The sequence below is a fragment of the Pipistrellus hanaki genome, assembly GCF_964339955.1.
Source record: "Pipistrellus hanaki genome assembly, chromosome: 5".
Classification (NCBI taxonomy): domain Eukaryota; kingdom Metazoa; phylum Chordata; class Mammalia; order Chiroptera; family Vespertilionidae; genus Pipistrellus; species Pipistrellus hanaki.
Window position 1 is genome coordinate 29419198 of NC_140507.1, and position 17532 is coordinate 29436729.

At 44.9% G+C, this 17532-nt stretch overlaps 1 protein-coding gene across 2 annotated transcripts in view; it reads right to left on the minus strand.

The window, feature by feature from the left end:
- The window catches only part of SLC25A48 (solute carrier family 25 member 48), a 46482-nt gene that overhangs the window by 9167 nt on the left and 19783 nt on the right, over positions 1-17532 (minus strand). For both annotated transcript variants that reach the window (XM_084886516.1, XM_084886517.1), the window contains exons 5-6: positions 7282-7539; positions 4906-5039 (exon numbers count right to left, since the gene is read on the minus strand). In XM_084886516.1, coding sequence (XP_084742642.1) covers positions 4906-5039; positions 7282-7539 — 392 coding nt within the window. The remainder of the gene's footprint in view (positions 1-4905; positions 5040-7281; positions 7540-17532) is intronic.

Here is a 17532-nt window from a genome sequence, read left to right on the forward strand (position 1 = left end):
GAAGGAAGGAAGGAAGGAAGGAAGGAAGGAAGGAAGGAAGGAAGGCAAGAAGGAAGGAAGGGGAAGGAAGGACTCATTGGTACCAGAAGCATGGTTTCTGAGCTGAAAGAGTTCCAGTGTGATGTGATAGTGGGGGATTCCTGGAATGGAGAGAAGCCTCTAGACCCTCCCATTTTGCAGAACCAAAGAGCAACCAACCCTAGTGCTTCAGGAAGCTTTCTACTACAAATGCTCCTCTGTCTCTCCTTAGAGTTATCCATTCTCATCCTACTGTCCCAAATCCCTTCACAAGGACTCCAAGTCACTCCTCCAGCATCCTATTTCAGATGACAGCTCTCCAAGCATGAACCATGGCCCATGTGGCCCACAGCGATCCTCACAGCAGGCAGAAGATGGATCCAAAACTCGGGAATGCCCTAAACCACATGTATCAAACACAAGGCCCGCGGGCCAAATCCAGCCCGCCAGGCCTTGCAATGTGGCCCGCACCGCGCTGTCATCACTGCACTCCTCTGTCAGTTTATGACATTGTCAGTTTATGACTGTTCAGTAAACCATTCGGCCCGCGATTTAGGCTGGATTTTAGATTTTGGCCCCTTCTCTGATTGAGTTCGACACCCCTACCCTAAACCATGGACTTCTAACGCCATTATGAAGGCTGCTTTACTGCTAACCATTAAGAGAGTTACGAAAGGGCTACTAACATTGAACACTGCCATCATCATTTTACTGCTTTCCAGTTCTCTCTTACCACTGAGTTCTTCTCCCAGGGGAAAGTGGAAACAGCTTAGGGCTTTGTACACCCCTGAGGGAGCTGCAGTCAAAGTGTTTTGGAGTGGGTATTCCACAAAGCAGTGCTCAAGCCAAATGGGACTGGAGCCATCTCTCGGCCCTGGAAAAAGGTGTTTTTCCTACTGCTACCAATATGATGGTAAGACAATCCAACCTTCCAGGACGGTGTGAGAATTTTTGTTACCATATGTTATTTATATGCAAACATACAAATATACATAAGTATCCATACACATATATATGCATGCACAGGCTGCGAATATTTTTGGAATACATCACACGAAATAACAGCGATTGCCTTTGAGAAGGTACTGGGAACCACCAGAGTGATATTTAGACAATATATCTTCTTATACCTTTTGAAACTTCCTATGTTCATACATAACCTTTTTTTAACCTTCTAATAAAAAATTTAAAAATTAGCCGAAACCGGTTTGGCTCAATGGATAGAGCATCGGCTTGGGGACTGAAAGGTCCCGGGTTCGATTCCGGTCAAGGGCATGTACCTTGGTTGCGGGCATATCCCCAGTAGGGGGTGTGCAAGAGGCAGCTGATCGATGACTCTCTCTCATCGATGTTTCTAACTCTCTCTCTCCCTTCCTCTCTGTACAAAATCAATAAAATATATATTAAAAAAAAATTTAAAAATTAACCTCAGTCAATGAGATGATTAATCAAGCTGAATATGACTATCTTTGCTTAAAACTTATTTCAGACTATAAAGTATGGACCAAATGCAATTGAGATTTAAAAATGGATCATCTGGCCTTAGTTGCCCTCAAGGACATTTTTTTTTTTTTTTTTTTAACTGAGCACCAGAAGTTTTGGAGGAAATAATATCAGCAATATATTTTGCCTCTACAGACATTTTTAGAATTATGACATTAATATTTCAGATAACAGACAAAAACATCTCACATTCTCTCACATTCTCTCCTATGTGTACTCGTTGGTTGAATCACAAACTGTGCTTCTGCCAAAAAAAGAAAAGACAATTGAGGTGTGAATTCTAGGAAGAGGGCAGAGCAGGAAATGCAGGAATCTGCCTCCCCACCTACACAATTGTACAGGCAGAATCTGTCTGGTTTTGGAATTCTGGAGTTTATTGAAGGTTTGGACAGTAAATTGTGGTTAATTTCAGCTCTTAGCTCTGTAGCAGCTACACATCCTCCATGCAAGCCCTGAGGCAGGAAGCTGTGCACTGTACTTGGAGCAGCCTGCACACAGCTTATGGGAGCCAGGATAGGCAAAAAGGACCCAGCCCTCTCAATACTGAAGATGTTTCTGATCACTGATTGCTGTTTCTGGTCGGAGAGGTGCCATTGTTGTTTTACCCAACCCCACCCTCCATTGATCCAAGCCCCTCCCCTCTGGCTGAAGGAAATTCCAGGGGATTTAAAAGGCTAATGCCCATCCCCCTTCATTTTCCTCCTTTTCCCCTTAAAGACTAGGACATTCAAAAGCAACCGCATGTTTGGGAAAAATTAGAAAGTGACTGAACATGCTCAGGGAAAGCTGTTCAGAAAATACCTGAAAGGATCTAAGTTCACACCTGATCCTTGGAAAAGGGAAGAATCTAATTTCCAGAGTTACCTTATTACTGTATTAGATTCAGAAGTCTAGTTTTTGACCAAAAATAAAAATAAAAAATAAAATTATAAGGCATTCAAAATAAATAAATAAATAAATAAATAAATAAATAAACAAACAGAAACTGTCCCTGAAAAAGACCTCTTAGCAGAACTACTTGACAAAGACTTTAAAATAACTGTCTTATAGATGCTTGAAGAACTGAAGGAAGATGTGGAAAAAGTCAAGAAAATGATATATGAATGAAGTTGAAATATCAGTGAAGAAACAAAAAACTCAGAAAGAAACCAAAGTGAAATTCTGGAACTAAAAAGTACAATAGCTGAAATTTAAAATTCATAAAAGGATTCAAAGGCCTATTTCAACAAACAGAAGAATCAGCAAAATTGAAGGTAAGACAATGAAAAGAATTAAGGCCAAGGAACAGAAAGGAAAAAGACTGGAGAAAAGTGAACAGAGACTAAGGGACCTGAGGAACACTCTGAAGCCAGTCAGCATATGCTTTGTGGGAGTCCCAGAAGGAGAAGAGAGAAAGGGGCAGAGAGGATATTTGAAGTAATACTAGCTGAAAACTTCCTAAGTTTGATGAAAGACATGAATATAAACATCAAAGGATCTCAATAAATTCCAAGTAGGATGAACTCAAAGTAGGTATGACCATACCAAGCCACATAAACTTTTTAAAGACAAAGAAATAATCTTGAAAGCAGCAAGAGAGAAGCAACTCAGTGGACAAAGGATACTCAGGAAGATAATTTTAGAGGCCAGAAGACAATGGGACAATATAGTCAAAGCACTAAAAGAAAAGAAAAAAGTAGTCAATTGGAAATCCTATATCAGCACCACTATCCTTCAAGAGTGAGGGAGAAATTAAAACATTTCCAGATAAACAAAAGCTGAGAGAATTCATTACCACTAGACCCACTCCAAAAGAAGTGCTCAACAGAGTCCTTCAGGGTGAAATGAAATGACATTGGACAGTAACTTGAAGCCATGTGAAGAAAGGGGAATCTGTAGGGAGAGTAATGTCAGCATCATAGCAGTACAAGACATTTCTTGCTTGGTCTCCACCTCAACAACAAAAAATTCGGCGTCCATCCATGAACAGAAAAGAAAAGTTCATGGGAGGTGAGGGATCCAGCACCATATACCAAGGGACCCAAGAGCAGTGGGACCCCTTTGTACCAGGTAATAGGCAGACAGACCTCAGCACTGGCAGTGGTGCCTGCCAGGACCTGTGAACTGGCTCCAGCCCCTTTGGCCATGGTCCATGAGCGCCTGGAGAATTCTGACTTGGGCAACTCCCACAGATGAGACAGCCTTTGTGAAAGTCCAGGTTTTAAGAGGAGAAGTTCCAGTACTCCATTGGAGCAAAATAAATAAAGTTTGGATGCAATGGAGTGGGCAATTTAGTAACTATTGGAGGGATTGGGACAAGGCAGCTACATGAAAAAAAGGCCCAGAGATAAGAGGTAACATTTAAACTAATAAAACTCCTAATACTAATGCCAATGCCAAATGGATAACTTTTTCTAAATGTTCTCTATGTGTGATGCATTAAGCTAAGCACTTTTTATATGCGTAATTTAATTTAACCCACAAATATCTCTGCCGTTCATGGTAGGGATGGTTATCCTTGGAGAAACTGAGGCCCAATGAGGTGATCCGCAACTTGTGTGGATTCCTCCAGCTCACAGGTAACCAAGCTTGGCTGGGAACTCAAACCTGCTGATCCCAAGAGGCATGTCAAGAAAATCAGGGGCCCATTGGAGGGAGAGCAAGCAAGACTGCTTCTTTGGAGGGTGTTCAGGGTGTCATGGGAGATAAGATAGACAGGGATGAATTTGTTTATAACTTTGGGTGTCAGGTGTGGGAGTCTAGTCTTTATTCTGAGACAGTTTAGAGGCAGGAAGGGGCTTGGGTTTAGGACAAGACCGTTGGGGCAGGGAGGAGAAGGAGGAGGGAGACGAGGCTGCCTCCATAACTGAGACCAGGGGTGATGGGGTCTGTACTTGCGTGGGCAGGGGAGCAGAAGACAGATCAGGGAGCTGGAACCTCTGAGACGTGATGACTGAGGTGGTTCTGGGACTTCCCACTTGGAGTGGGGAGGGGAAGGCAATGAGTGAGGACGGACCTCCGAGCCTATATCGATGAGAAGGCAAGCTTTGGTGACACACAGATGTGGGTCTGGGACCCAGCTCTGCCACGCAGCAGCTATTTGACCTCAGGTGGGTTACTAGTCCTCTCTGAACCTTGTCAGGTGGGTATACACCCACCTCCTCTACCAGCCCGGGGCAAGGACCAGACGAGACAAGTTTCTCTTGTATTGCTGGATACATGGTAACCACCTGCACCTCAGTTTCCCTTCTCTATTCTCTCACATGCCCCCCAATGTGTGACCTGCCTTCCAGGGACTGAACTGACCCCGCCGGGTTATTGTGTAAACACAGAAACTAGCACATTCTTGAATGGGGAGAGGAAAACAAACGTGTGCCAAAGTGCAAAGTACTGCTGTGGGCTTACTTTAAGACCTTCCTTCTGGTAGCTCTGGGAGATACAGTCCAGGGCACCTTTGTATTTGCTTAAATAAACCCCATCAGCCTGGAGTCGACTTTTCACAACATCCATAGGAGTCGCTGTCCCCCAAGAAATTGCTCCTGTGAAGAGAGAGACAGACAGGAGTCAGGGGCTGGCTGGTTGGGGTCTGGAGGGGACCCTGCAGCTTCCTGCCACTCAGGAGCTTCATCAGCTACTGAGGGAAGTGGGAAAGCTCAGGGTCAAGGCCTGCAAAGGCTGTTCCTGAGCCTCCCTTGAGACTTTGTGTGGGACTTCACAGCGTTATCCTACCCTGCAGGTCTTGATTTGTCATCTGTGAAGTGGGGCAGCAGTACCTGTTTTCATGGGGTTGCTATGAGGATGAATAAATGGAGGTGAGGCATACAGTGCCAGGCGCACAGCCAGTGCTTCGTAGGTGGAAGCCTTTCTTCGAAACTTTTATTGAAGAAGCCGGAACAGGCTCACCAGTGCTTGCAGCACCTTTCCAGGCACCAGGGGAGGCCCAGGCTGAGTCTGGGGAGGAGGGCTCGCAGCTCCCCAGAGGCAGGATCTACCCTGAAAACACAGAAGCTAAACAAGTGCTGGCCAGCCTGGGGATTGGAAAGAAATGTAGGAGTGGGTCTTTAAAAAGCTCTTATCTCCTCCAGGTATATGGAATAAAAGTCTTAGGACCTCGTGCCCTGCGTCATCCTGGTTGGACACGCTCAGGTGCCCTGGTTTGAGCGCTTTTTGATTTGCAGGGACTCTGGAAAAACAGCACCAGGTTATTGTGTAAACGCGAAAACTAGCACATTCTTGGATGGGGAGAGAAAAACAAACCTGTGCCAAAGTTCGAGGCAGCTGGTTTGCAAGTTTTGTAATTGCTGCCAAGAGGCTCCCCAAAGAGGAACCCCAAACTCTGCTCATCCTGGCCTCCCTCCAGCCCCTGAGGCCACAGTGCCAGGGCGCCCTCGGGACATCTCTTCCTTCTGCTCAGGTCAGGGTAACAGGCCTCGTCCCCTGGCACACTGCCTGCCCCTCACCCCAAGGGTGAGCGCACTACAGGAGATTTGCTCGCCAGGCCACTCACACCTGCTCTCTCCGGAAATGAGAGCAGGTAGGGCTGTGTTTGTCCCCAGCCAGCGAGGACTTCCTGAGCACATACTAGGAGTGGCCAGCCTCAGGCGATGGGGGTGGTGGGGGTGAGGGAAAACACTGGTGCTTAGGCTTTGTTATGTGCTGGCAGAGTTTCACACATAGCTAATTAGGAGGAGGAGGAGAAGGAGGAAAGACAATTTTCTCCTCTCAGCAGCAAAGGCCACGTATCAGCCTCTTAAAAAGCATTCTCCATGTTCAAAATTGACTAATGTCACCCCAACTAATTTAATAAATTAATAAGTAAATAAATAAATAAATAAATAAATAAATAAAAGCATTCTCTCTGGACTCCCAGGCCCCTCTAGCTATGCTGCACTTCTCTCTGCCCTGTTGGAGTAGTCAAGTCCCTCCCAGGTTCTGGGCTCTCCAATTTCCTTTATCCCACTCTCTCTGTCCCACTTCAGTCAGGTTTCCATACTTTCTCTTGACCAAATGGGGCTTGTCAAAGTCCCTGGCGGCCTATCTACCTCACAGAGGCCCTTAGTGGGAGTCAGGACAGCCCGTAGCAGAGAGACCAGTGGGGCCAAGCCCAGAAGCTGACACGGGAGCAGAGAATGAGTGCAGGTGGGTAACAGGTGGCCCATGGCAGAGGGCCTTAAACACCACTGTAAGGACACCAACTTCTACCTAACATGACAGGGGGATGCAGTGGGAGTTCTGAGTAGGGAGGTTAAGTTCTGGTCTGTGGTCATGAAATGAGTAAGTGTGGATTTGAACTTGTGTCTTTCTGATGCAGAGTCCCTGCTGAGGTCTGCACTGGCCGTGGGACCTTGGGTTGGCCACTTAATTTCTCTGAACCTGATCTTTATAATCTTAAAACAGGGAAGACTGATTCCTACTTTCTGGAGGTAACGAAACGCTCGCACGAGGAAGGTTTATAGTGTGCCAATATTAAAAAATGGTGAACTGTAGTAACTAATTTCCTTTGAAAAGCTCGGTAACACCTGACACAGAGTAAGTGCTCAAAATGTATCTTCTGACTGAAAGTTGAAGGAGCCCAAAGAAGGACTTGCCATCCCCACAGGTCCAGTGGAGAGGAGATGGGAGAAAGTGGGGGACTGTCCTGCATTCCTAGCCCTTTCTCTGACACACAGTAGGTATTTAACATGGAATTGTTGGATGAGGGCTGAGTAGGGCATGGTAGGCCAACCCAACTGTCCCACTGCGGTGCCAGCATAGGGAAAGGTATCAATGCTGCTGTCTTACCTGCCACGCCACCTGCCAGCCACACAGCATAGGGGCTGGGGTCTGCACAGGCCTCAGGTGTGATCCAGTCGGTCAGGAACACATAGGGGATAAAGTAGAGGCAATAGCCTGGGACATCCCTCAGCATCATGGCACTGGCACCCCGGTATAGCCCAGCCAGGCCCTCAGTCCGCACGATGGTTGCAATGCAGTGCACGGGACCCTGGTAGGCTGGCTGCTCCCCGAGAGCCACTGCCCTGGGCTTCAAACTGAGGCTGGCTGCAAAGACAGGGTAGGTAAGATGACAAGTGACCCAGGGGGCAAGAGATTGGCCATTCTCTGGCACTAGAGCCAGCCCAGCTCACTGACAGTTCCCTCTCAGGTGGCCCACTGGTTTCTACCAAACCTCTGACCTTCTTGAAGCTCAAACCAGGATTCCGGAATCCCAACAGAGAGCCCTGCCAACATGAGCAGCCAGATGGAGACAATCTACCCAGGTGATAAAGCACCAGTTTCCTTAGAATGTTCAGGGGCTGCTGGTCAACCATCAATGTATCTCTCTCACAGATGTGACTGTAGAATTCCTAGGATCAACTATGAGAAGGCACACCAACCTCTTTCTTGAAGCAGAGACTGGAAAATCTAGCACACCGTGTGTGTGTGTGTGTGTGTGTGTGTGTGTGTTTTAAGATCTTTAACTTTTCCTATAGTATCTCCACACCCAACCTTTTCAAAAGCTTTTTTTAGTGGGGCACATTTGGGGGGCACAGAGCCCTCTGAGCTCAGAGCACGGTCAGATACTGTGGCCCTTAAAGCCCACTGAGACGTCCCTGGACACCCTTTCCTCTCCCAAATCTATCATAACACGGTCGGGGTCACCGGGGATATTTTGGCACAAGTCAAACTAGATGTACTTGTCCCAACATAAACTTTGCCTGGGCCACACTCCTGTCCAAGTGCAGTGATCTGAGTAAAAGTTTTAATGAATCAGCTCTGGGAATGAGGTGGCTTTCCGAAGTTATTGATTGAAGGAGGGCGCCTGATAACATCCTGCTTATTCAGAGGACAGATGTTGAAAATAGTATTTGCCCAACCTCCAACTGGCCCTGGGAATAGAGAATCTGAACTCTTCTTTCCAGAGTGAGCAATAAGGAAATCCTCCCCATTCTCCCAGGCCTGTCACACAAGCAAGCAATTTAGCTTTTATTGCTTGAGAATGATCCGTTTATGACTATTAAAGCCATAAAACTGTCATGATAACTACCATCTTCTGAATGCTGCCTCGAGCCTGAACTGGCGGCCAGTGCCTTCTGGACACATGCTGATACTGCGAAGGCCCTGGGACTCCACCCGACTCCCTCATCCCCATGTAATAACAAGTGTGTGTTATTTAAAATAAAAAGACTTTTGCCAAAACCGGTTTAGCTCAGTGGATAGAGTGTCAGTCTACGGACTGAAGGGTCCCAGGTTCGATTCCAGTCAAGGGCATGTACCTTGGTTGCGGGCACATCCCCGGCACGGGGTATGCAGGAGGCAGCTGGCCGATGTTTCTCTCTCATCGACATTTCTAGCTCTCTATCCCTCTTCCTTCCTCTCTGTGGAAATCAATAAAATATATTTTAAAATAAAAGAAAATAAAAATAAAGACTTTTTATTTGAAAAAAAGATTTCAAATTTGAAAAAAAGCACCAAAAAGAAAAAATTGTATAAAGAACAGCCTTAATATTCGCTACCTAGATTCACCTGCTGGTAACATTTATTTTATGGTTTATGCGCTCTCCTCCCCACACCCTTCTCCCTCAACAATGCACATGCAATGACTGAGCAGCTGCCAATGTCCCCATGCCTAGACCTGTCTGGGTTGTGTTCATCTCCAGGCAACAGTGGCCTGACCTGGGGTCAAGGTTCTCTCATTCAGCTATAGGTATGATGTGGGTTTCAGGACTTACAGACTGAAGGGCAGTATCGGATAAGGTCCTCCTTGTCTGAAGGTGTCAATGTTGGGAAAACACTTGCCAAACCTTGAATCAGCCTTGTGGACAAGACCCAAACCTGCACTTGTTTTCGTTTTCCCCAAGGTAAGCAATAAGGAAATTCTTTATACACGCATACATACATAATGTTATATTCTGAACCATTTCACCGTGAATTATATACAAAATGGCCTTTTACCCTTAAATACTCAGAATATGTATTTTCTAAGAATAGTGTATTGTCTTACATACCATAGTGCAGTTATTTGTTTCATAACCTACGTTGACAATACTGTTATCTAATGTACTGTCTATATTCGCATTGTCATTTGACCCCATAATGACCTATAAAGCATCCCTCTCCCTCCCCGGCACGAATCCAGTCTACTCGGGTGTTGCATTTAGTCATGATGTCTCTTTAGCTTCCTTTAATCTGGAGCCTTTCCACAACCTTTCTTTGTCTTTATGACACTGACATTTTTTAAAGAACACACTGCTCTCTTTCTTGTAAACAGAACTTTCTTCATTTGGGGTTTGCTTGATGTTTCCTTGTTTTTACGTTGAGGTTATGAGTTCCTGGCCCAGCCTCTTCCCCATTCTCACCTCTTTTCCCACGAAGACTAATCACTTTCAAGAGCCTTCTCCGGCCTCCTATGCTTGTTTTGCAGTTTGTTTTTTTTTAATTGAGGTATATTTTACCTTCAATTGAAGGTATAGCTATTAAGTGCACAAAAGGAGAGTTTTGACAATTGTCGCTACACCCCACTGAGAAGATGACATCTTATACTGAAACTATTTTGGTTGCAGCCCACTCAGGCAGAGCAAAAATTCCAAATTTACCTGCCCTGTCATGGTTTTCAAGATAAAGAACTCTGCACATCAACATGTCACTCAGTGAAAAGCATAGCTTCCTTTTAGGCGATGGTTGTTATGGGCCCATCTGCATTAGCAGTAGTGCTATGAATGATTCATCTTGGACCACAGAGCAGAAACTGCTATCAGCTGTTCAGACCACAAGATGCTCTGTGGCTGGAGCAGGGAGTTGTGGCCCTGAGAGGTATGGCCTGGATGAGAGCCTTCACAGCTAGACAAAGAGAAGCAATGATCGACTGAGAGTTCTGGGTAACACTAGCAGTGGACCAATTTTAGTTTGTGAAAATCAAATTTTGCTGATCCCTAAAAATTGACTTGGGAGGTTGCTGATAAGCAGTTCTTGGAAATATGCACAACTGAATTCCATGTCCTTCCATGTCATTCCTGCAAGGACCCTGAGGAAGGAGGCCGGGTGCTGGACCAGTATCATATGCCTTCACTTAACACCACAGATAGCCCAGCCGGCGTGGCTCAGTGGTTGAGCATTGGCCTATGAACCAGGAGAACATAGTTCGATTCCTGATCAGGGCCTGTGCCTGGGTTGCAGGCTCAACCCCCTACGGGTACATGCAGAAGGCAGTCAATCAATGATTCTCTCTCAGCATTGATGCTTCTATCTCTCTCTCCCTCTCTCCCTTCTTCTCTGAAATCAATAAAAATTTTAAAAAATTTAAATTAAAAAACAGAAGACCCACCACATGACCTCACTCATTTGTGGATAATAAAGAACATTATAAACTGATGAACCAAAAGATAGATATAGAGAGTATATCAACAAGTAGACTGTCAAATTACAGCGGGGAGGGGAGGAAGATCTGGGGGAGATAATAGATCAACCGAAGGACTTTTATACATGCATATAAGTAGAACCAATGGACACATAACTCTGGGGAGGGAGGGGATGTGTGGGAGGGAGGGAGGGGGGCAAAAAAATCAATAAAATATATAAAAACAAAACAAACAAACAAACAAAAAAAACAGAAGACCATAGATAGGCTCCGATAGACTGTGACTTGAAGCAAAATGACATGTAAAGAACCACTTTACCATAAGCTAATTGATATACACAAGAGTTAAGTTCTGACAGCATATTTCCTGTCACGAAAACATCTTCAAACTTCTAAATAAGTAATCAAAACACTTCTAATATTAAACATTGAAATAAATGTGAGCTATATACACACTTAAGATTCATAGAGAACAAGAAAAAGAATTACTTTCCAATCTACTTATTCCAATTCAGGATTGTAGGTGGCCAGAGCCTCTCCTTGCAGCTCAGGGTGTGGCAGGACCCATGCTGGACAGACCACACACACACACATACTCAGACTGGAGCAACTTAAGACACGGCAATTCAGTGGCCGCTGCCGGGCTGACTTTTCTCATCGTTGTTATATACGATGACATTGAACAAAACAATGTTATTCGAGGCCCCACTGTACTCAATTCTCACTGCACCACGATCTCAGCCCCTTGTTCCTGAACTGTCAGGACTTGGGCTTAGGGTGCACACGTGCAGGTGAAGGGATTCGCATTAGGTTTTGTTATTCTGAAGGGGTGAGATATATTTTGTTTCTCTAATTATAATTTTTTGCTCTAAAATGAGAATAAGATTATGAGTCAAATTTTGCTCATTTCTTATCATGAGTGCTTCACCATTGGACCATTTTTTGCTGTGCTAAGTCAAGAAGAGTGGGGACAAGCCAGGACCACACAGCCTAGGCCGCCGCCTCACGCAGGCTCTGGCTGCTACTAGGAAGTGAGGGAGGGAGCAATGGCAGCCCAGGAGTGGACGGAGGGGGATTGTGGACAGGCCATGCCCTTAGCCATGTCATTGCAGAGGAGGCCTTGAATTCTGGTCAGCTTGATTGAGTCTTTTTCACACGCTCACATGATAGGTATGGGTTATATATCTCAAACACTCAGAATGCCTGTGTTTTTCTTTTGTTTTGCTCAAATTCAGTTAGGATTGACTCAAGCGCCCTATACCAAGACTGGCAGGATGTTCAAGGTCAATGAAACTGGCTCCCATTCTGCTCCTAATTTTCCCCTTGGAGTGGAAGAGAGCCTACAAAATTCTAGAAGACCCTCTCCCCCAGACCCCTCCCTAGACGTGGCTCTGACACCACTGCCCTGCACCAGTGGCCAGTGCCTTGCTTGCCTCCTTGCTGGCCAGGAGGTCCCTTTGAAGAAGACTCTGCAGAGGGTAGGGGCTTCCAGGCTTGGCCAATCATAAGGTACCATGCAAGCACCTTTTGGGGGTCCTTCTAGACCCAGGTCAGGGTTCCTACAGACCTGCCACTACAGCTCCTCTTCTCAGAACCCAGGACCACACCACAGCAGACACTGTGCCCTTATTAGATACAAACAGGGCAAGTTCCGTTTCTTTCCCTTTCTTAGACAATGCTATTCACTCTCTTCAATGGGCCATCATCCTGCAAATAGGAAAGCTCACTGAAACACAAAGGCTGGTCACTGATTTACAGAGGGTCTGGCCCTCAGCAACACAAAGGCCTGGCCACTCTCTGGGAAGGAAAGCACCACCAGGCTGCCGCTGTGTGTGAGCACAAAGGGGGTAACTTTCTACAGAAAATCCCTGACAAATCAGCACCCACAGAGGAGGTGCTGCTGGTCCCCAGTCAGTGACGTGTGGGTTTACCAAACTGCTGTGCTCATGATACATCCAGGCCAGGGGGCTCTCAAATGAAGTGGCAAACATGGAGTTATTTCAACAGACACAAGAATCTGTGGACACTATAGATGGAGAGAAACCCTAAAATATCTGACACATACATTATGGCCATTTTTTCCTCATGTGTAGGTGCTATTGTGAAGAAATAAAAAAAAAAAATTTAAATACTAGAGGCCTGGTGCATGATATTCGTGCATGGGGGAGGTGAGTGTCCCTCAGCCCAGCCTGGACCCTCTCCAATCTGGGACCCCTTGAGGGAGGTCCGGCTGCCCATTTAGGCCTAATCTAGTGGAATCGGGCCTAAATAGGCAGTCAGACATTCCTCTTTCAATCCAGGACTGCTGGCTCCCAACAGCTCTCCTGCCTGCCTGCCTGATCACCCCCTAACCACTCCCTTGCCAGCCTGACTGACACCTAACTGCTCCCCTGCCAGCCTGGTCACCCCTAACTGCCCTCCCCTGCTGGTTTGGTCCCCCCCCCCCCAACTATCCTCCCTTGCAGGCCTGGTCCCTCCCAACTGCCCACCTCTGCTGGCCTGGTCTCCCCAACTGCCCTCCTCTGCCAGCTGGGTCACCCCTAAATGCCCTTCCCTGCTGACCTGATCACCCACAACTGCCCTCCCCTTCAGGCCATCTTATGGCAACCATCTTGTGTCTACATGGGGGCAGCCATCTTTGACCAAATGGGGGCGGCCATATTTGTGTTGGAGTAACAGTCAATTTGCATATTACTCTTTTATTAGATAGTAATCTAACCCACAATAGCTTCATGTCATATGTGTTTTCTTAACCCATGAACACTGAAAGGATGGTTGCTGCTCTATGGATTGGACCCCATTTTACATATAAAAAGGGACTCAGAAGAAACTGGGAGCCACCAGCCCATGCCAGAGGCTGTATCCCTATTAAGGTTTGTCCTGATTGCTGCTATTTTGCTCTAACTTAGTGGTTGGCAAACTCATTAGTCAACAGAGCCAAATATCAACAGTACAATGATTAAAATTTTTTTTGAAAGTCAAATTTTTTTTTAACTTAAGCTATATAGGTAGGTACATTGTTATTAACTTAATTAGGGTACTCCTAAGCTGGCCTTTGCTAAAAACTCAAGGGACCAAAGAATCACATGTGGCTCATGAAGTGCAGTTTGCCAATCACTGCTCTAACTGGTATTTCTTGCCATTGGTTAATTTCCAGATGGCAGGAATCACACACTGTGGTGTGTTCCGGGGCACTGTAACCTTGTACCTGACACTGTGCCCCAAATATGTGCTTCAACATCCATTCAATGAACACCTGAGTATTTGATTGGGCAGATCTCAGTACCAGGGCCTCCCAAATGTTCATCTCCCATCTCCTGTCTTGGCATTCATCCAAGCCTGGCCCTATCTGGTCCTTCTGCCAGAGGCTTTATGAACTTAAAGAAAGTTACAGTGCAATCCCAAGAACCTGGCTGTGGATGGCTTAAAGCTTCAAACAGGACAGTAAGAGCTAAACTTGGATGCCATCAGACATTGATTGGCAGAAAAGTTCTTCTTGGGAGGCCCAAAGTCAGCATATAAAACAGTTAGCCACTCCATTCCTCTCTAAAATCAACAACAACAAAAATGTGTTAAAAAAGATAAGATACCTAAAAATAAATTTAACCAGGAGGTAAAAGGCCTATATTCAGGAAACTACAGGACATTGAAAAATAAATAAAGATACAAACAAGTGGAAGCATATATCGTGTTCATGGGTTGGAAGAATTCACATCATTAAAATGTCCACACTATCCAAGTCCATCTATAAATTCAATGCAATCCCAATTAAAATACCATTAGCATACTTCACAGATCTAGAACAAATATTCCAAAAATCTATATGGCACCGTAAAAAAATTTGAATAACCACAGAAATCTTGAGAAAGAGGACCAAGTTTAAAGGGATCATAATACCAGCTATGAAACTATACTACAAAGTCATTGTAACCAAACAGCCTGGTACTGGCACAAGAACAGGCATAAAGATCAATGGAACAGAATAGAGAACCCAGGACTTGATCCATATCAATATGGTCAATTCATATTTGACAAAGGAGGCAAGTGCATACAATGGATTAAAGACAGTGACTTCAATAAATAGTGTTGGGAAAATTGGACAGGTACATGCATAAAGATGAAACTAGATCACCAACTTACACCATAAACAAGAATAAACAAAAAAAATGGTTAAAAGACTTAAATATAAGTCACAAAATAATAAAAATCCCAGAAGAAAATATAGGCAGTAAAATCTCAGATATCTCTCATAGTAGAATTTTCGCCAATACATCTCCTAGGGCAAAAGAAACAAAAGAAAAAATAAACTAATGAGACTACATCAAACTAACAAGCTAAAGAATACATCCTCAAAATGAAAAAGCAGCCCATTGTATGGGAGAACATATATGTCAATGATACATCTGATAAGGGGCTATTTTCCAAATTATATATGGAACTCTTACAACTCAACCAAAAGAAAAGAAATAATCCCAATTAAATAATGGCCAGAAGACCTGAACAGACACTTCTCCAAAGAGGACACACAAAAGACATATGAAAAAGTGCTCAACATCACTAATCATCAAAGAGACATAAATTACAACAATAATGAAGTACCATCTCAGCCCTGCTGGAATGGCTATCATCAATAAATCAACAAATGTTGGCATGGATATGAGGAAAAGGGAACCCTAGTACATTGCTGGTTGAAATGCAGACTGGTGCAGCCACTGTGGAAAACAGTATAGATATTTCTAAAAAAAGTAAAAATAGAACTTCCATTTGACCCAGTGCTTCCACTTCTGGGAATATATCCTAAGAATCCCAAAACACCAATCAGAAAGAATATATGCACCGCTATGTTCATAGCAGCATTATTTACGACAGCTAAGAGCTGGAAACAGCTCAAGTCCCATCAGTAGATGAGAGGGTTACAAACACTGCAGTGTAGTCCTGGCTAGTGTGGCTCAGTGGTAGAGATTGGTCCGGGTACCTACTGTGTTCAATTCCCAGTCAAGGGCATGTACCTGGGTTGCAGGTTCATTCCCCGGCTCTGGTTGGGTGTGTTCGGGAGACAACCGGTCAATGTCTCTCTCTTACTTTAATCTCTCTCTCTCTTCCCTCCCTCCCTTCCACTCTCTCTCTCTAAAAATCAATGGAAAAAATATTCTTAAGTAAGGATTAAGGGGGAAAAAATGGGTACATTTATATCATGAAATACTATAATACTATGCAGTTGTAAGAAAGAACGATCTCCGATTCTTTGTGACAGCTGGATGGACTTGGAGAGTATTATGCTAAGTGAAATAGGCCAGTCAGAGAAAGAAAATATCACATGATATCACTCATATGTGGAATCTAATGAAGAAAAGAAACTAAGAGACATGGAATCATGCAATAGACTGACAGATCTTAGAGGGAAGGGGAGGGGGACAGGAAAAGATTAACCAAAGAACTTACATGCACATATGCTTTTTACCCACAGACACAGACAATAGTGCAGTGAAGGCCTGGGGTGGGATGAGTTGGGAGATGGCAGAGGAGGGTTATGGGGGCGGGGAATGGGGACATCCGTAATACCCTCAACAATAAAAAGCAAGGAAGGAAGGAAGGAGGGAAGGAAGGAAGGAGGGAAGGAAGGAAGGAAAGAAGGAAGGAAGGAAGGAAGGAAGGAAGGAAGGAAGGAAGGAAGGAAGGAAGGAAGGAAGGAAGGAAGGAAGGAAGGAAGATCCAAATCACGCTCCCAGCAACTGAGAAGTCTCAGATGCTTGGAGATACCCAGTAATGTGGTTGCGCCTCCTCCAGGAGCCAGGCTGGGCGTTACCACCGTGGTCAGGGCTGGAGCAGGCTGTGTAAGCCCTCGTTCACTTCCCCAGGATGTTACCAACTGGCAAACTCTTGCCCAGTTCCTGTTTCCAAAGAGTCCAGCAGTTTCCCCATGCTCTGAAGGGTCCACAGTAGGGGTGTCGAACTCAATCAGAGAAGGGGCCAAAATCTAAAATCCAGCCTAAATCGCGGGCCGAATGGTTTACTGAACAGTCATAAACTGACAATGTTAACCAGAAATGTGAATTTAAAATGAGTGGAACAATCTTTTCCTTAACAGTGCTGTTAACCAACTCACATGCTATCAAGCAAAACAGTAATATTGGTATCAAGCAAAACAGTAATATTGGAATGTACCTAAAATGCTCATTGTTTTGTTTTCTGGCTAGATGTCTGACACCGTTTTCCCCGGATCAATGAGTCAATGTTCGGTTTTATTTCTTGGGCTGTAGCAACCCGCAAAACAGCATGGAGGTTGTCATCGGTAATGCGTGATCTGTGCTTGTTTTTGTTCAGATTCATTATTGAAAACATCTGTTCACAAAGATAGGTGCTCCCGAACATGGATAGAATACGGGCAGCATGAAGTCGGAGCTCTGGCATTGAGTCAGGGGGCAGTAGAGGGGAGAAGTCCTCAATTTCAACATCCTGAAACCTTGATTTCAGGCCACTGTCAGACTGAAGCTCAATTATCTCCATCTGAAGGTGATGGGGCACATTGTTGACATCAACTGTAAAAGGATTGGCAAAGATGACAAAGCCTGAGTGATGTGTTCTAAAGTCAGAGAAGCGCCGCTCAAATTCACTTAGTAAACGGCTAACTTTGGTAGCCAGCCGACTGCAAGGAAAAGTACCAGAAATAGTGGTTGAGATACTCAAACAAACGGGAA